Source organism: Dipteris shenzhenensis, chromosome 26 (genome assembly GCF_047967505.1).
Source record: "Dipteris shenzhenensis isolate YYH24624 ecotype China chromosome 26, Dip_SZ_1.0, whole genome shotgun sequence".
Classification (NCBI taxonomy): domain Eukaryota; kingdom Viridiplantae; phylum Streptophyta; class Polypodiopsida; order Gleicheniales; family Dipteridaceae; genus Dipteris; species Dipteris shenzhenensis.
In genome coordinates this window covers 38,316,665-38,333,371 of record NC_141621.1, presented here as the reverse complement: position 1 = coordinate 38,333,371, position 16,707 = coordinate 38,316,665, and the positions used below count along the sequence as shown (strand labels likewise).

Sequence of the window (16,707 nt, the reverse complement as noted above, 5' to 3'; positions counted from 1 at the left end):
CACGTCATCTGCTCGCACAACAGGCCTGATTTGTTGCTCCTACGCGTGCCATATAGCCTCTGATGCTTGCCTGCCGTTCGTACTGATGGGCCATACTATCACAACTGCTGCATGAAGGAGCTGATCTATATCAACATGTGCTATTGATACTCACGCTGGATGTTGCGCCCCTTTATCTCTAGTTCCTACCTGACATATCCTTTGAAGTTGCATCGCTTATCTGCAGCTATTCATCGCGTATCTCTTGGGCTGATCTCCTGAGTACAGGTCGCGAGGTAGGCAAAGGTTTTCCACGTGGCTGCTCTGCGTTTGCATTCTTCCCACGCTTTCCTCTGTAAACTACCTAGTTCGTGATTACCTATTTTGCAAGCTGGAGTCTAGATTCTGATCTAATGATGTTCCTCTTTTTCTATTTGGAGCTACGCTGTTGATCTTCTTCGTTCGCCTCTCCACATGAGCTCCTACCCAAGCCTCATCATCGACTACTCTTTAGCCTCAGCATCAGTGTACAAGAGCCCGTATCAGCCCGGACCTATGCCTCTCCATTGACCAGCAAACAGACCGTACAGCCGTACGGACTGTTGCGCTGTACAAACAGGCCTACTGTCCGTACAGTCGGCCTTGAAATATGCGCTATATTCTGCCTACTCTCATGCTCACACTTTTCTAGCCCCTTTCTGAGCCCAAAACCCTAAATTGCGATTTTGAAGATTTTTGCCCCATTTTGGATGAACTTGTTGGGGCTTTTATCGTCTGAAGCTTCCCTAGTATTGCTAGAACACTATGCTCTAGGAAATTTTGAAAAGCCCCAATTTTTTGCAAACCCTAATTTTGCAGCAACCCTAACCCTAAAATTTAGGGCTTTTCTGTTCTGTGTCTTCCTTTGGCATAATTGAAGCTTCTACCATGTAAAATTTGGGCCTTTTTTGAAATTTGAGTAAACATTGTAAGGGATTTAGACACTGGCTGTAATAACAGCTAAGACCTTCCCACCAATGGATAGCATAAAAAACTCCTCGTTCATCGAGAAATTCTCAGGGAGCAATTTTCCAACTTGGCAGACAAAACTCCGGCTTCTTATGCGAGAAGGCATATGGAATATCACCAATGGCAAGGAGCCAAAACCCCAAGGTGATGATGCTAGAATCAATTGGTGGGAGAACCAAAATGATAAAGCAATGGCTATCATTGGCCTAGCTTTAGCTGACAACCTTATCCACCATGTGGATTTTGATAAGACAGCGAATGACGTTTGGGAAAAGTTAGAGAATTTGTTTGGAAATAAGATCAATAATTCCAAAGTATTTCTCAAACAAAAACTCTTCAAGCTCAAGATGAAGGAAACTGAAACCCTCAATGAACACTTGAGCAATCTTGGGTCAATTCTCCAACAATTATCTGCCATCCGAGCCATTGTTGAAGATGATGATCAAGTTGCTGTACTTCTCTCTAGTATTGAAGACATTTCTAAGTACAATGAGATCCTTGCTGTCCTAAGAGTCAACCGCAATATGAGCTTTAAGGATATGGTAGCTCATCTCATTGATGAGGACCGTAGGCTTACAGAGAAAGCAGAATCTTCCTTCGAATCTGGCAAAGCATTCTTTCTCAAGAATAAGCCCAAGAAGAACGGAAAACCTCTTAAATGTAATTACTGTCAGAAACTTGGCCATCTAGAGGATCGTTGCTTCAAGAAAATGGCAAAGGTACAAGCCAAAGAGCATGCCAATCTGGTTGCGGAGCAGAGCGAGGACGAAGACGATGAAGCTACACCTTCTGGACCTGAGGAACAAGCCTGCACTGCTACTATCCCTCCATGAGGTGATAGATGAAGAGTGGGCTTTCTAGAGTCATGTGTGTTAGGTACTCTGCCTTGGGTAGTCCCCCTAAAATGATGTAATAATTTGTCATTTTTATGAGCCTTGTCCTATAAAAGGCTCCACTTATTTCCATGTACCCAGTTAGGAGACAGGGGGGTTGTTATGTCTTTCCTTTATCAGGCCTGGCCGAGTTCCAGGATGTTGGTGTACTCCCTAGACCTATGAGTTGGTCATGCATCCATGCTCAGATTTGATTCTCTGATCACGTTGACACCTAAGCCATGAGAATGCTTGGTTCAACCTCTGAATTATGCTCAGCTGTTAGCCTCTGAGATTGCCTGGGATGCACAGTCTGGATGATGTCATAGTCTCTCACCCTAGCTCGGAAGGGGGGTTTGTTGGAATCGGAGTCCTAGTGTGTGTGGTCCTAGTGTGTGTGGTCCTAGAGTCCTAGGCCATGTCCTACAGTTGAGTGAGTGTGAAGAGTCTTGAGGCCACTTGTGCCACCTCATGTGGTAGGTGTGATTCCTCCCCTAGATTATAGGATCTAGATTCTCTTGTGTGTGACCTCATCTATGAGGTATCAATGTGGGAAGATAAGGCTTGCCCAGCCTATAAATGAGGCCATGTACTTGCTACGATTCACCCAACAATCAACATCAGCTATTGTGCCTCAGCTTTTGTCTCCAATCATGTGATGAGTGTCTCTCACCCTCTCCCCATTTTCAACAGTAATGAGCTGGCTGCTCCAAAGCTGACTGCAAATCTGCACATGCCAACCCAAAGAATAACTGCAAATGCTTTCTTTCTTCTTTAATTCTGCAACTGTAAGTGCCAAGTAGGCTGCTCAAACACTGAGCATACATCCCCGTTGGGCGGACCAAGGAGTCAAAAAGCGGCTTGGTCCGTGGATCTTGAAAGTGCGAGAGAAAGCACTGCCTCTCTAGTCTGGCCAATGAAGCATATCCCCTGCCCATGCGGGCCTGCATCGCGGGTCTCATAGTGAAGATGGGTCCCGAGAAGACAACCCCACGATACGTGTATGACGAAACTATCTTAACAGGTGACCCCTCAAACATGAACTACTCCTGGTGCATCACGGCTCGAGATGTATTGAAGATCATAATCTTGGTTTTACCAAGGTTGACCTTCAAATTATGAGACTGACAAAAAAATTGTAGTGCATCAAGGTGTCTCTAGAGCCCCTCTGCTGAGGAAGACAAAAGTGCCACGTCATCTGCATACAGCAATATCCGCTCCCCGTGTCCGCATCACTGTCTCGAGCTTGTCAATGTAGAGATTAAATAGGGTAGGTGAGAAGAAAGGGAATGGAGGGAACAGAGATGGGAAAAGAGGAAGGTAAAGCAGGAGAGAAGGGAGGGAGTGGAAGAAAGAAAGGTGGGAGGAAGTGGAGGAAAGAATAAAGGGAAAGGAGGGGGGAGAAGGAATAGGAGAAGGGAAGGGAGGCGTGTATGAAGGGAAAGGATGGAAGGTAGAGGAAAAGGAGGGGGGGGGGCAAAGGATGGAGGGAAGAAGATAAAAATAGAGCTCCATTGCCCCTCCACCATACAGGTGGTACAAGAGCCGATGGCGGCGTCCACAAGCCGACCCAGCACCCAGCCCAAGGTGACCATTGGGATCTTCCTAGAGGCGCCATGTGAAAAGAGGTGTGCTGCGACACAGCCTATTGGGAGAGCAACTGGTGCTGCAAAACTCACGTTGCTTGCTGTTCGTGGGCAATTAAACACAGCCCGTTGAGGGGGCAAACCGAATGAGCTGCTCCACAGGTTGCAACGATGGCTGGGGACTGGGCATAGTTGCAAGCAGGAGGTCGATGGCATAGCGGATGGAGAAGAAATGTGGGAGAAGGGAAAGGCTGGCAGGCTGAGCAGACAGCTTACAACCCATGAGAAAGATGCTCACGTTTTGAGCAGACGGGGAGGGAGATGGAAGGCGCAGGAGGGAACGGGGGAGGAGGCAGAAGAACACAAGAGGGAAGGCAGGGGAGCTGGGAGCAGCACGTCGAGCGGGAGAGTTGTGTCGAGCAGAATAGATCAATCTAGGTGGGTCACCCTAGAAGGTGGCCTATGGTGGTAAGCTTCATCTTATGTAAGTGCAATTCCCTACTGAATTTCTAGCTTGTGATGGCTCTTTGGGGCATGAGATGAGTGGCATGTTGCCCTCTAAAATATCCTCACTTCAGAGGTTTAATACAATTAGAGATTTGTCGGTGTTATTAAGTACTTGCTTGGGGTAAATCTGGGTCTACAATTTTCTCTTTTTAAAAAACAAGCATCTCTATGCTCCTGGAAGAAAGTGAAACCTGATCATGCTGTTCTCCCAAACAGTTTCCTAAAAACATGATGACATTGTGGTGCAGTTCATTGCAGTGTGGTATGTAGTTACCATGAATTTGATTTTCTCAGAGTGTTTTCTAAATAATAAAGTTGGGATTTGTCTTGGTTTTAGTTTTTTTTTTTGGGGCGAAAAAGAGACTTCTATTAAGTATTAAAGAAAACCGTTAGAGCAAGCTCCATACGGGAATACAGGATACACCATGCAATGCATGAAAAGCTCAAGAGCCAAAAAGAAAGGATTGGGGCTGATAGTGCCATCTCAATCCAGTAGCAACCTCCGAGAAAAAGGGAGAACCCCTCCAAACTCGAAGAAATACAGTCCTCCTAGAAGAGGCTGCCTGTGAAGGGCCTTGCATGCTAGCCCATATGGCTATCAAAGTGTCAATCGTGTCACTCCAAATACCCGTGAACACCTGTCATGGGTGTATTTGGGTGTCATCCAAGGCCTCTATGCATATGACTCTCCAAATGTGCCAAGAGGAAATGCTAGCCAAAATCTCCCAAGAGGTGTCCACTGAAACATGTGAAGCTCTGCAAGGAATATGTGGTACATCCTGAAGAGAGCAAGGCTCTATCACCTGTTGGCGGATCGTGAGTGTCCAAGAAGAAGGCTCACCCTCATAAAACACCTGGGGCCCAGTAAGGGATAACCATGCGACCGAGCCCCAAGTCATGAAGAAAGGGAAAGTATGAAAAATGTTGAGTATCCGAGCAACTCCTTTCCAAACAATTCTCGCTTGATTGCAGTCCTAAAGGCAATGTCGCACTGACTCCTCTTCAGAATGACAGCGAGGGCAAGTGGGATCAGCCCCAAATCGTGATCTCCACAGGTTCACCGCAATCCCTCCATGAATAGAAAGCCAAAAGAAAAGAGTGATCTTTCTATTTCTGAGGGATTTCTAGAGCCTCCTCCAGAAATTCCTACGCAAATCTGCGGTGATGAAGAAGCTATCCCAATGGGGGGCTTTGGAGGGAATCCAACCTCTACTACTCAGCTGAAATCTCCTGGCATTACCAACCGTGAAACGAAAGAAGGGAATCCCCCTCTCTCGGTGCCCATGATCTATCCACTCCCACTTTCCTAGGTCCCACTACAAGCACCTGATAGGTGCACCTCCATATAACCACAACCTCCAGGATCCTAGGGCCAAGAGTAGAGGGTCGGGGTCTAAGTACCACTGCAAGCCCACTCCATGGTCCACAAAACTAGCAATCCTGACAGGCTGAAAGGCAACCTCTAGAAGAATATCATCCGTGGATCTAGAGAGTATACCTCCATCCCCAACGTCAAAGACCAGAGCATCTTCCCTGAGACCTCGAAGAGCGATCACTTGTAGAGGAACTGTTGTCCTCGAAAAAGCTCCCATCCAAGTGGTGGAAGTAATAGGCATCTCAACTGTCCAATCACTGGGATGGCTGCATCTATCTACTAAATCTTGCGTGCTATCCTTCTGAGGTGACTCACGGACTGTAGCCTCTGATCCTCAGGTAGCCTGATAAAAGCCTTCCAAGTGCCTACTGTGTAGGCGGGGCCTCTCTCCCATCCAAACCACTGCATATAATGGGAAGTGCCCAGAGGTCTGCCATGCTCATCAAGTATACTATCGTTCCAAATGATTGGCTGCCTATCAATCTCTTCAAGGGTAGAGGGCGGAACCCTTCAAAGAGTGTTCCTGAAGCTCCCCCAAGCTTTGAGGATGGCAGTCATGAGAGAAGAGGCAGGAGACGTGAGAGAGGCAGAAGTAAAAATCCAGCGAGGGCTGTCCACCCAATCATCTCCTAAGGTAGGTGTGCAAGCCTGAATGCGTCCGAAAAAGAAATCCTTCCAAGGTTCCTGCCCAGGCATGAGTCCCCTCACGACCACCTTACAAAGCAATGCCCTGCACTGCAAGTCCGGGTCAATGATATTAAGGCCCCCTTCCCAAGTAGGGAGAATAATGGTCTCCCAGGCCACCCTCGCTGCAACATTTGCCGTGCCTTCAAGTCCACTCCATAAAAAATTCCTGACTGGTCTAATGAGCTGAGTGATGCCAATCCCTAGACCGGCACCAACAAGAACACACAAACCAGGCGGTGGCCAAGAGAACCTGGTTCACTACCACAACTCTAGAGGCAAGGTCGAGTTTGGCTGAGCTCCAAAAAAGGAGCTTTTTCCTTATACTTTCTAGTACTGGGGCAAATTGCTATGTTGGAGAGATGCCCAATCCTACCTGGCATCCCAAATATCTGACAGGAACACCCCTCTGAATCCAAGAAAAGCCAAAGTCAACTCCCCAGCCTGGAGTGTCCTCATCACTGATCCAAAAGCCAAAGGATTTATGCCAATTAATGTGTGCCCCTACAGCTGAGCAAAAAATATCCAAGGCTGTCCGGAAAGAATCAAGTGACTGCGAAGAGGCCTCAATAAAAATAGTAGTGTCATCAGCCAACTCAAAGTCAAAAAGCTCCTGCTCCTGTCTCAAGGGCAATCTCAACCCATAAAGCTCAGCCTGAGAGCTAAGGATCTTGGTTTTAGTTTGTGATTTGTGATTTAGCAAAGATTTTCTCAGAGTGTTTTCTAAATAATAAAGTTGGGATTTGTCTTGGTTTTAGTTTGTGATTGGTGTTTTAGCAAAGACAGTTTGTGATTTGTCTTGGGTTTACTTCAATGTGTAGTCAGGCAAAATTTGTGCTTCTAGCTACTCTTTTTTTTTGTTTTGGGGGGGGGGGGGGGGGCGGGATATGTTTGGGGGTTAGACTTGATTTTAATATTTCTTGTTGAAGTTTTAAAAAAAGGATGACAAAATCATTTTTTGCTTTGTGCTGGTTCTTTGCTGCAGCAAATTTTACAACAATTACATAACCTGTGGTCTGCTCCAGTTCGCATAATAGCTGCCATCTGTCTGTTATATTTTCAACTTGGTGTCGCTTCTCTTATTGGGGCCTCAGTGCTGGTATTGTTGTTTCCTGCACAGGTAAATACCATTGTTTCACTGAGTTATGATGAGACCAGTAATGTTAGAAGTACCTCTGAAGTAATGGCATTGGGGTTTTCAGAGGGAGACTGGAATTTTTGTGATTCCCAAACTTCTAAACTCCTATCTAATTCTTACTTTTATTCGCTGTAGACATTTATTATAAGCAAGATGCAAAAACTCACCAGGGAAGGTTTGCAAAGGACAGACAAGCGCATTGGTCTGATGTATGAAATACTTGGTGCCATGGACATTGTAAAGTGAGGCTGCTTTCCCCTCTCTTAAGATCAAGTTGATAGTATTGATCTTTAATTTGTGATGGAAGCTGTTTCATAGTATTCATTGTGTATGGGATGACAAAAATGTTTTGAACTTGCAGATGTTATGCTTGGGAGAACAGTTTTCAGTCAAAGGTTTTGGATATTCGGACAGATGAGCTTGGCTGGTTCAGGAAAGCACAACTGCTAGCAGCAGTATGCACAATCTTTAGTGGCAATAGCATTTTAAAAAATAATAATGCTGAAACATATCATAATTAAAGACTTGGGAATCTTTCTTTTCCTATTTTATTGTATTGGATAGTGATTGTGTATTAGGGAAGGGCGATCTTTATAATGAAATTAAGTATAGAAATCAAGTTTCTAGCATAGAAAGGGAAAAAAGGTAACAAGAATACAGCATTTAGCATGTTCTTGGATGTATCTGCATTAAGCGTCTCTGTTGTTTTGCAGATTAACAGCTTCTTATTGAACAGTGTGCCTGTCCTGGTAACCGTCATTGCCTTTGGGGTCTACACTCTTCTTGAGGGAAACCTTACAGCTGCAAAGGCTTTCACAGCCCTTTCTTTGTTTTCTGTGCTCAGATTTCCCCTGTATATGCTTCCAAACTTGATAACACAGGTAGGAACCTGTAGACAAACATGGAGTTGTTCATTTCTGCTGTTATACTTTGGTGGTAAAAGAAAAAGTTTGCAATGTGTGTATAAATACTAGAGTGATATAGAAGAATAAAAAATGACTGGTTTCTTTTTTCCTTTACCTGGCTCCTAAAGGATGATGTGGAAACCCTTCCTTTGGGGTTGTACGATTTCCATTGCACTCATGAAGAGACAAAAAAAAAAGGGATGGCTTTGTTTGTGAGACTCAATCAATATGTGTGCTGGGTTATATGTTGTTGACTGTGCTATGATGCTTAGTGACTAGACTCGAGGATAACCGTGTGGAGAGTTATTTTTTGCAGGATGTAAATGTGAATATTTGTTTGAAAAAGCTAGAAGATCATTGCGCAAACTTGTTACAATATCTCCTTGCACAAATTTGCAGGTTGTAAATGCAAATGTTTCTCTGAAACGCTTGCAAGACCTGCTGCTTGCTGACGAGCATGCACTTGGACCTAATCCACCTATTATCCCCGGGCTTCCTGTGATATCAATCAAAGATGGAACTTTTTCTTGGGATCAAAAGGTTTGGCACTCTGGCCCTTGAATGGTGATGTAATGAAAAGTTCACGTTTTTGAAGGAATCCCAAGCGATATAAGGGTGGAGAGATTCAGAGGCATGTTAGTGAAGTTTTCCATATCACACTTGTTATGCTCTGTTGGATTTCAGGCAGAAGTGCCTACCTTATCGAATATCAATTTGGAAGTCCCTGCTGGAAGTTTGGTTGCTATTGTGGGAGCTACAGGTCAGGGTAAAACTTCCCTCGTGTCTGCAATTCTAGGAGAGCTACCTCCAGTCACTGTCTCAGAAGTAGTCATACGGGGGACTGTTGCATATGTTCCCCAGGTCTCTTGGATCTTCAATGCTACAGTAAGGTTTCTATTCAGCTACTTCTGTAGGAAGATCAGGAATGTTGATTTTAAGATTTGAGTTGTTTTCAAGCACTTGCAAGACGTTTCAAGAAACTGGAAATGTTCAGTTCATTAGCTATTGTGTTGGCAACTTAGTTTTATTACCAGCTGCAGCTATGTGCCTTTATATACACGTTTGTGTATTGAGCATATGTTTGATTATGTACAATCTCGTTCCTGCAGGTACGTGACAATATTTTATTTGGTTCTCCATACAATGCTGCACGCTACAAGCGTGCCATAAATGTCAGCGCTTTGGAGCTAGATCTTGAAGTACTACCGGTCAGTTCTTTTTCTTTCGATGTGGCCTTTCAGGACAAAGATGGTAGGAGGGGTCACTGATTAGTCAGCCCTGATAGTTCCATACTGTTTCAGCAATAGGAGTATGAAAGAAGTGACTCTGATTTTGTTGACAGGGGGGTGATCTCACTGAGATTGGTGAGCGTGGAGTCAATCTCAGTGGTGGACAGAAACAAAGAGTCTCTATTGCTCGAGCCGTTTATGCAGATTCAAATGTATACATATTTGATGATCCTCTTAGTGCACTAGATGCACATGTTGCTCGTCAGGTTAGTTTAAGTACTTTCAAGTCCTTTGCACATTGATACCCATACAGAGACAGGAACGCTTACTGAATCACATCCGAATGAGGACCGATATCTGACTTGACTGTGAATGTGATTTTATTACATGTTCTTTGAGAGTGGCATAGTGCAAGTGATGAAAGGTTGTGCCAGAGTACGTGTTTATACTGAGCTCGTGAATTGTTTTCAGATGGGACTGATGTACTTCAGTCATACAAGCCCTTGTCTTTTGTAGAGACTAATGTGTTTTTCTTCTTTTTTCTGGGGATAAATCTACAGGTCTTTGAGTCTTGCATTCATGAAGAACTTCGTGGAAAAACAAGGGTTTTAGTCACTAACCAGTTGCACTTCCTCTCTCAAGTTGATAAGGTCATCGTGATCCATGAGGGTACAATCAAAGAGCAAGGTACATATGAGGAACTTATTTCATCCGGACCACTTTTCAAGCAGCTCATGGAAAATGCTGGAAAGATGGAAGAGGGTGCAGAGGAGATGGAAGAGAAAGATAAGCAGCCTAAAATTGTTGCGTTGTTGGATGGGAAAATGACAAAGAATGAGGCCCATGTTCCTGCAAAAGGTCCTGAAAAGAAAAAAGATAAGAAATCCATTTTGATTAAGGAGGAAGAACGTGAAACAGGAGTTATCAGCTGGACTGTCCTTTCAAGGTGAGATGGATACTCTTTTCAGAAGGTCAGCTTTTATGTGGTCTGTCTGTTGTAATGAATTGGTTGTAAGAATCATGGAACAATGGATCTGTTTTAATCGAGATTAGCAGTAACCATTTGATAAGGATGAGATGCGATATGCTGCTCGATACCGTTGTTTTGATATTTCAACTCAGTCTAGCAAGATGGCTGCAAGTACCCACGGCTCTCAAAATGACTATGGCTTGTGTGGTAATCAATGAAAGCTGACTCTGGAGTGGGTGGAGCATTCGCCTAGGTGGCTGCCTTAAACGAGAACTGAGAGTGAATGTTTGACCCTTGTTGCAGGATATGACAGCAACCTGGACTGCAAATTATGTTCTTTTAAGGAGTGTCTCAGTGTTTATTTTCTGGCTGTCCCAGTTGAAGGAACTGTAAGGCCTGTTGCCCACTGTTGCGTTACTTCACCTCATGAGTCGCCACCACGTTTAATATTAGATGGACTCCTTTCCTAAAGCACACAAACAAGATGGCCAGATCAAAGTATTCTAATCAAAATGTGAACCTAACGAGACATCCGATCTAAAACAGTGTTCATTTCAAGTGCTGGATGGTAGGGTGCTTTCAGATTCCATCGTTCATGGCATGTTTCTATTTCCTATTCCTGGATGTCATTCATGTAGATAGTTTTATAGGCAGGAAATTGATTTATGTTGAAATTGTTTGAGTGGCAATTCCAATGGACTATGTTCCTCTAAACAAGAATAAAAAGCCCACTAATCCAGGGACTTTGTGCAGTAAGGACAGGAAAGAAGATCTTTATTTATTTGTCTAGGAGTTTCTCATAACAATTAGATGCCTGCCTTGAATCGAGAACACCATACGACTGCTTATCTGTGGTTACAGTTGAAACCTATGAATGTAGGGATCATGTCTGTTTACAACACGCAATAGTCAAATTCACAATTCAAGTTTCTACGCAGACAAGCTATTGTCATTATTGAAGCTGTACAAAACACATGGCCCAGCCATAGCTTCAAACTTCTCATCTGAAGGAGAGCATTCCATCATTATTTCCACCCCTTGAGCCTTGAGCTCCACCCATGAATAATATCAATTAACACACAAAATCACATCAAATGCACATAGAATGCATGCCCAAAAACATTGGAGGGTTCTATATGATGTTGCTTTGCATTATGGCTCAATCGGTTTACACACGTAGTGGGTAAGGTCACTGTCGAGTACGTTAGCCAAGGTACTAGTCAGATATTAAATTCTTCCCCTTCATCAATACCTTCAATAAAGATTCAAGTAGACTATCTGCATCAGGTACACTAATCCAAGATCTTGTTGCAAGATGTAAGCCCTTTCAGGCCCACTTTCAGCATGTCAACATGAGTCGCCTTTATCTGATCCTTTAGTTGGACTACGAGTGCTATATGTAGGAGCTTTCTAGATGGTAGATCTCAAGGAGGCCAATGAGTAGATCGGAGATTTGAGCGGTTGCTGGTCATGATGCTATCACACATGATTTGAGGGAAGCAATGCACTCCACATGACATCAAACTGGCGTGTTGGTATGCATGACTCACCACAGGGTGTCTCATTTGACCAATTCACCTTATATAAGAAGCTGTGGTGGTAGATCTCGTCCTGGAGCATAATATCTTTGAACTCCTGGATTAGATCGGCCATGACTTGCCCCAAAGGAGGAGCTGGCTGCACTGAATTCAGCTGACAGCAGACATACACCAACGCGCATATGACGCCTTTGCGAACAGCACGAGCTCCTTGGATGTGGGAGATCAGAGGTATATGCTTCCGTCCCGGTGGATGTGGCTGGCTTAGGTAGTCCTTCAAGAATCTTGCCGCCAATCAAACATAGGTGAATATTCTCAGAACCACTGGATACCTAGTATCATCTTGGATCCTAAAAGTGGTGTGAGGATGAAGTCACGCTGAAAAGAGGCCTTGTGAATTGTGAAAGAAAATTTCTCGGCCTTGTGTGTGATTTGAGTGCATAGCCTGGGTGTGAACCCGTCCACCGCAAGCTCATGAGGCACTAAAGTGCACCCCATCTTTTTGGCGAGCTGAGGGGAGATAGCGTCTTTTGAACTCCCCATGCTGAATAAGTCAACAAATTGATGATGGCCTTATTTTTCTCGTCGAGCATGCCCTCCTTACCTTCAAAGACCACTGAGGGTACGGCATTAAAAGCAGGTAGAACTGCATTCGTAGTTGCGGAAAATGAGCTATAAATTGATGAATAAACTACAAAATGGTCGAGTGATCGCACTTACCATTGTATTTTGTGAAATTCAGAGTGGGCCGAGTGAGTGGAGTAGCCTTTAATGTGGTTTAACTCGAGAAGGAAGCAATGCTCATGCTAGCCTGCATAGTAGCCAACATTTGTTTGTGCTAGAGCAACATGGCTTCCCAGTCGAGTCGCTACTGCTTCTCGGCTTGGGCCATCTCGTCATGCCGAAGTGCTGCCTCCTGTTTGCGCTCCTCAGGCATCAGTTTCTCGAATTCTGAGAGTCCCTTTTCTTCTTCAGGTTTTTCCTCCTGTGTTTTTTTTTTTTCTTCGAGCTGTTTCTGCGTTTCCTTTAGCTGCTTGTCTTTTACGCCCAACTTCCATGAAGTCTTGTCAAGCTGGGCCAGGAGCAATCTATTGTGTTCCATGAGCTTCTCTAACATTGCTCGAGTGCTTGGCGGAAGCGTACTTTCTTTTTCTTCCTGGTAGTCGAAATTTTACGATTCTTCCTGGTAGTCGACATACGGAGGATTCCGCTCCGCTCCCCGCTCCTTTTCTTTTCATTGTTACGTCCAGATGTATTTGATTATGTATGATCAGACTTAGGATTCAGCACGGGTGATGATGCTCGTTTCAGTAGCTCCACCCTTACTATGATTTGTATCAGGTTTTCTTTCAGTCTCATAGACCCATCGGTTAATATTTCTTTCTTTCTTTCTCTGTTGCTCCATGATGCTGGTCTGTGTGTCCTTTCCGGATCTCAACAAGACCATGCACTCACAGTAGTCAAGCTGGATTACATACCAAAGCTCTGATACCAATGTAACATGCAACGGTTAATGATTGTGTAATGTGCAGCAAGACCTTTAAACCTTTGTGCAAGGAGTATGCGCACCGTAAGAGATAGAGAGAGAGATATTAGGGTTCGGGAGAGAATGTAGATTGACGCCAGATTGGGTCCCTGTAGCCACTGAGGACCCCCCCTTTCCAAATGGGGAAGAATTTACTTTATACTTGGAGAACTGCAAAAGATACAAATGACACTCCTTTAGAGAGCTCGGGATGCAACTCCGAGTACGACCCTTCGATACGGAGAGTTGACCCACAAATGCGTGAGGAGGAACCCAATCTTGACCAAGACCAACGTTGCCCACACGGAAGATGTGGACCACTATGCAAGGCTATTGAAGAGGCTTGTGCTGTCCTCGGGATGTGTTAATCAGAACTTTCTGGCAAGGCATCTGCCTGGCTGGAAAATTTTGTCGTAAACAGCTTCATTCAGAGTATGTCAATGTAGCAATAATATCCCTCGTCTCTAAAAGTTTTTTCACAAACCATGAATCTAACACTATGGGGACCATCTGCTATTTGTGGGTTAACATATGCATCTGTCTGATAGAGTATTTAGCAGAGTTTGATTGATCTTATACAGATTGGATTTTGGCATGTTGTTAGAATGAGAAATCATCATGGCCTATTCCTTTTGATGAGATGGGACTCACGGATACATGGATTCCTAGTGGTGTACATGAAATGTTTTGCCAAGAAACAGTTTCCATCTGCTAAGATACTCCAAGGGTGCATGTATTACTTCGAACAAATACTTTTGTCTTTGGCAGATGCTACAAGGCTTTTTATTTTGTCCATAATTTATGGGTCGTAGCTCCCTTCACCCCATAAAGAAGCATATACATGGGATACTTGCTTTTCAATTAAGTGCAACGGCTATGAGAGCTAAAAGCAGAAATTCGCAGTCCCATTTGAAAATGCTAGGAGGTTTTCATGCTTCTTTACTTAGAGTTTCCTTATTGTTTTCCTTTGTAATTACAGGTACAAAAATGCACTCGGAGGATTTTGGGTGGTATCTTTTCTGTTCTTCACGTACATTATGATAGAGGTATTTCGGGTGTCAAGCAGTACTTGGCTATCATATTGGACAGATACATCATCTACAAAAGCACGCAGTCCCCTCTTCTATAATGGCATCTATGCTCTGATATCCGTTGGTCAGGTAATATAACTCATTTTATGATAGGGATTCAAACCTATCCCTTGATTTTTACTCAAATGCTTAAATGGTGATGGTTGCACATGTTGCACATTTTGGTTAAATGCGAAAGTGGTGATGGTTGCACATGTTGTATGTGTTTCCATATCTTAATTCTTGGTCTTTCATTTATGCATAACAGGTTCTTCTCACATTGGCAAACTCCTTTTGGCTGATCTTATCCAGCCTTGCGGCTGCTCAACGTTTGCACAATGGGATGCTTGCTTCCATCCTTCGAGCTCCTATGTCATTTTTTCATGCCAATCCAATTGGCCGAATAATTAATCGGTTTTCAAAGGACACAGGAGACATTGATCGTAATGTTGCTGTCTTCAGTAATATGTTCTTGAGCTCTATTTTCCAGCTCCTCTCAACATTCGCATTGATTGGAATTGTGAATACGTCCTCTCTGTGGGCTATTCTCCCACTTCTCATTGCATTCTATGCTGCGTATGTGTATTACCAGGTTAGACTTCACATGATCTTGATCATTTGTGTACTGTGTCATAAGTGAAGGCATGGTCCAAGTCTGATTCAGTTTGCAAACTCATGTTTTTTAGTTGCTATTGTTGTGATTGATATAAGGGTGCTCTTTAAATGTACTCATCCTCTTAACAGACAGTGGCCTTGCTTGATTCTTTTAAGAAACCCCCCCATTTTGTACTTTTGTGGAAGCACTAGTTCTAGAGTTGGATCAAAGGCTATTTCAGTCCATGTCTATGGTACCTGTTTTAGCACCAAAGACCATTTTTACAAGCTCTAATTCAGTTTCCAGTGGTTGCTACTCCAACCTCTTTTATGTCCATCATTTGTTGGCAAAACACAGATGATTCAGATTTCAGTAAGTGGTCTTGTTCTTGTCAGTATGAGTCACGTTTTTACATGTCCTTGGATAGGTGGATTGAATCGAGTACTAGGTGAGTGCTTCATCCCTTGTGGATAAGACCTCGGGATGAGAATCAACCTGTCTGAATATTCTTCTTTCAAAATATTGGTCTTGATATTGGTCGAGTACTAGCCGAGTGCTGTGGCCCTTGTGGGTAGGACCTCCGGGTGAGAAGCAACCTGTCTAAAGATTTTTCTTTCAAGATATTGGTCTTGCACCATGGGGATGAGCCTGAAGAAGTAAAAGAACACATCTTGTACCTTAACTTACCTGCCTGTTGTTGGGAGGTCTCATTTGCAAAACTTATACCCAACCTAGTGTGGCATAGAATGCTATGCCTGAAGGGGAGGCAAAGTGGTGCAAGCCAATTTTTTAATTCTTTTTGTCTCGAGATCCAAGAAAAGGCAAAGGAAGCAAGAGAGAGAGACTGAAATTCAATTCTCTTATTCCAAAACTGTACACCCTGCCTCTTACATCCTCTCCACAAGGAACCTTGTTCTCCCTTTTTCCTTGCTTACTCCCTCTCTAGAAGTATCCCCATCAGTTTATCTCCTAACTCTTCCCTACCTTCTCATTTACACCTTCCCTTATTCTTGTTTGGTAATAGTTCTCTACCCCCCCTCCTAGGCCCAATGGGAACATGACCACTCAACATGCGTAATTACATAATGCGGGTTCTTGTAACCCGATTGATGTAGAACGGGTCACATTTAGAAGCCCGTAAGACTCCCTGCCTCCCTCTGGACTCATGGTGGCAGAGGTAGTTAACAAAAAACAACTCTGGTACAGCCTCTTGCACACGTGCCTCTCCAATTTGTTATATAAATGGTTGCTTAAGTTGTGTGTTAATTGGATCTATGTAGTTTTTATTGGCATGAAACTATGTTGTGATTGATATATTAAAAAGTACTAGATCATGAATAATTGGTCAAATTTTGGTTTTAAAAGGAAAAATTAATACAAAATTTCCAAAAAAGGAAAAATGGAGAGAGAGAGAGAGAGAGAGGGGGGGGGGGTGGGGAGAGAGAGAGAGAGAGAGAGAGAGAGAGAGAGAGAGAGAGAGAGAGGGAGGGAGGGAGGGAGGGAGGGAGAGAGGGAGAGAGAGAGAGAGAGAGAGGGAGGGAGGGAGGGAGGGAGGGAGGGAGGGAGAGAGAGAGAGAGAGAAAGAGAGAGGGGGAGAGAGAGAGAGAGCACTAAACACGCCATATGGTCATCAACTAATGTTTCACATAAAATATTGCCCTCTAGCTGCCAAGATGCAATGCATGCTCAACAGCCGTACGATTTGAAAAAACTTCACTTCATCATC

The 16,707-nt window shown here is 43.8% G+C and overlaps 1 protein-coding gene across 1 annotated transcript in view; it reads left to right on the top strand.

Moving 5' to 3' along the window:
• Positions 1–16,707, top strand: part of LOC147885037 (ABC transporter C family member 2-like) — a 106,552-nt gene that overhangs the window by 77,870 nt on the left and 11,975 nt on the right. The window contains exons 12-22 of the mRNA XM_087397122.1: positions 6,997–7,131; positions 7,285–7,391; positions 7,511–7,604; positions 7,863–8,030; positions 8,454–8,594; positions 8,739–8,939; positions 9,164–9,262; positions 9,397–9,549; positions 9,844–10,229; positions 14,296–14,476; positions 14,655–14,978. Of these exons, the coding sequence (XP_087253248.1) occupies positions 6,997–7,131; positions 7,285–7,391; positions 7,511–7,604; positions 7,863–8,030; positions 8,454–8,594; positions 8,739–8,939; positions 9,164–9,262; positions 9,397–9,549; positions 9,844–10,229; positions 14,296–14,476; positions 14,655–14,978 (1,989 nt within the window). The remainder of the gene's footprint in view (positions 1–6,996; positions 7,132–7,284; positions 7,392–7,510; positions 7,605–7,862; positions 8,031–8,453; positions 8,595–8,738; positions 8,940–9,163; positions 9,263–9,396; positions 9,550–9,843; positions 10,230–14,295; positions 14,477–14,654; positions 14,979–16,707) is intronic.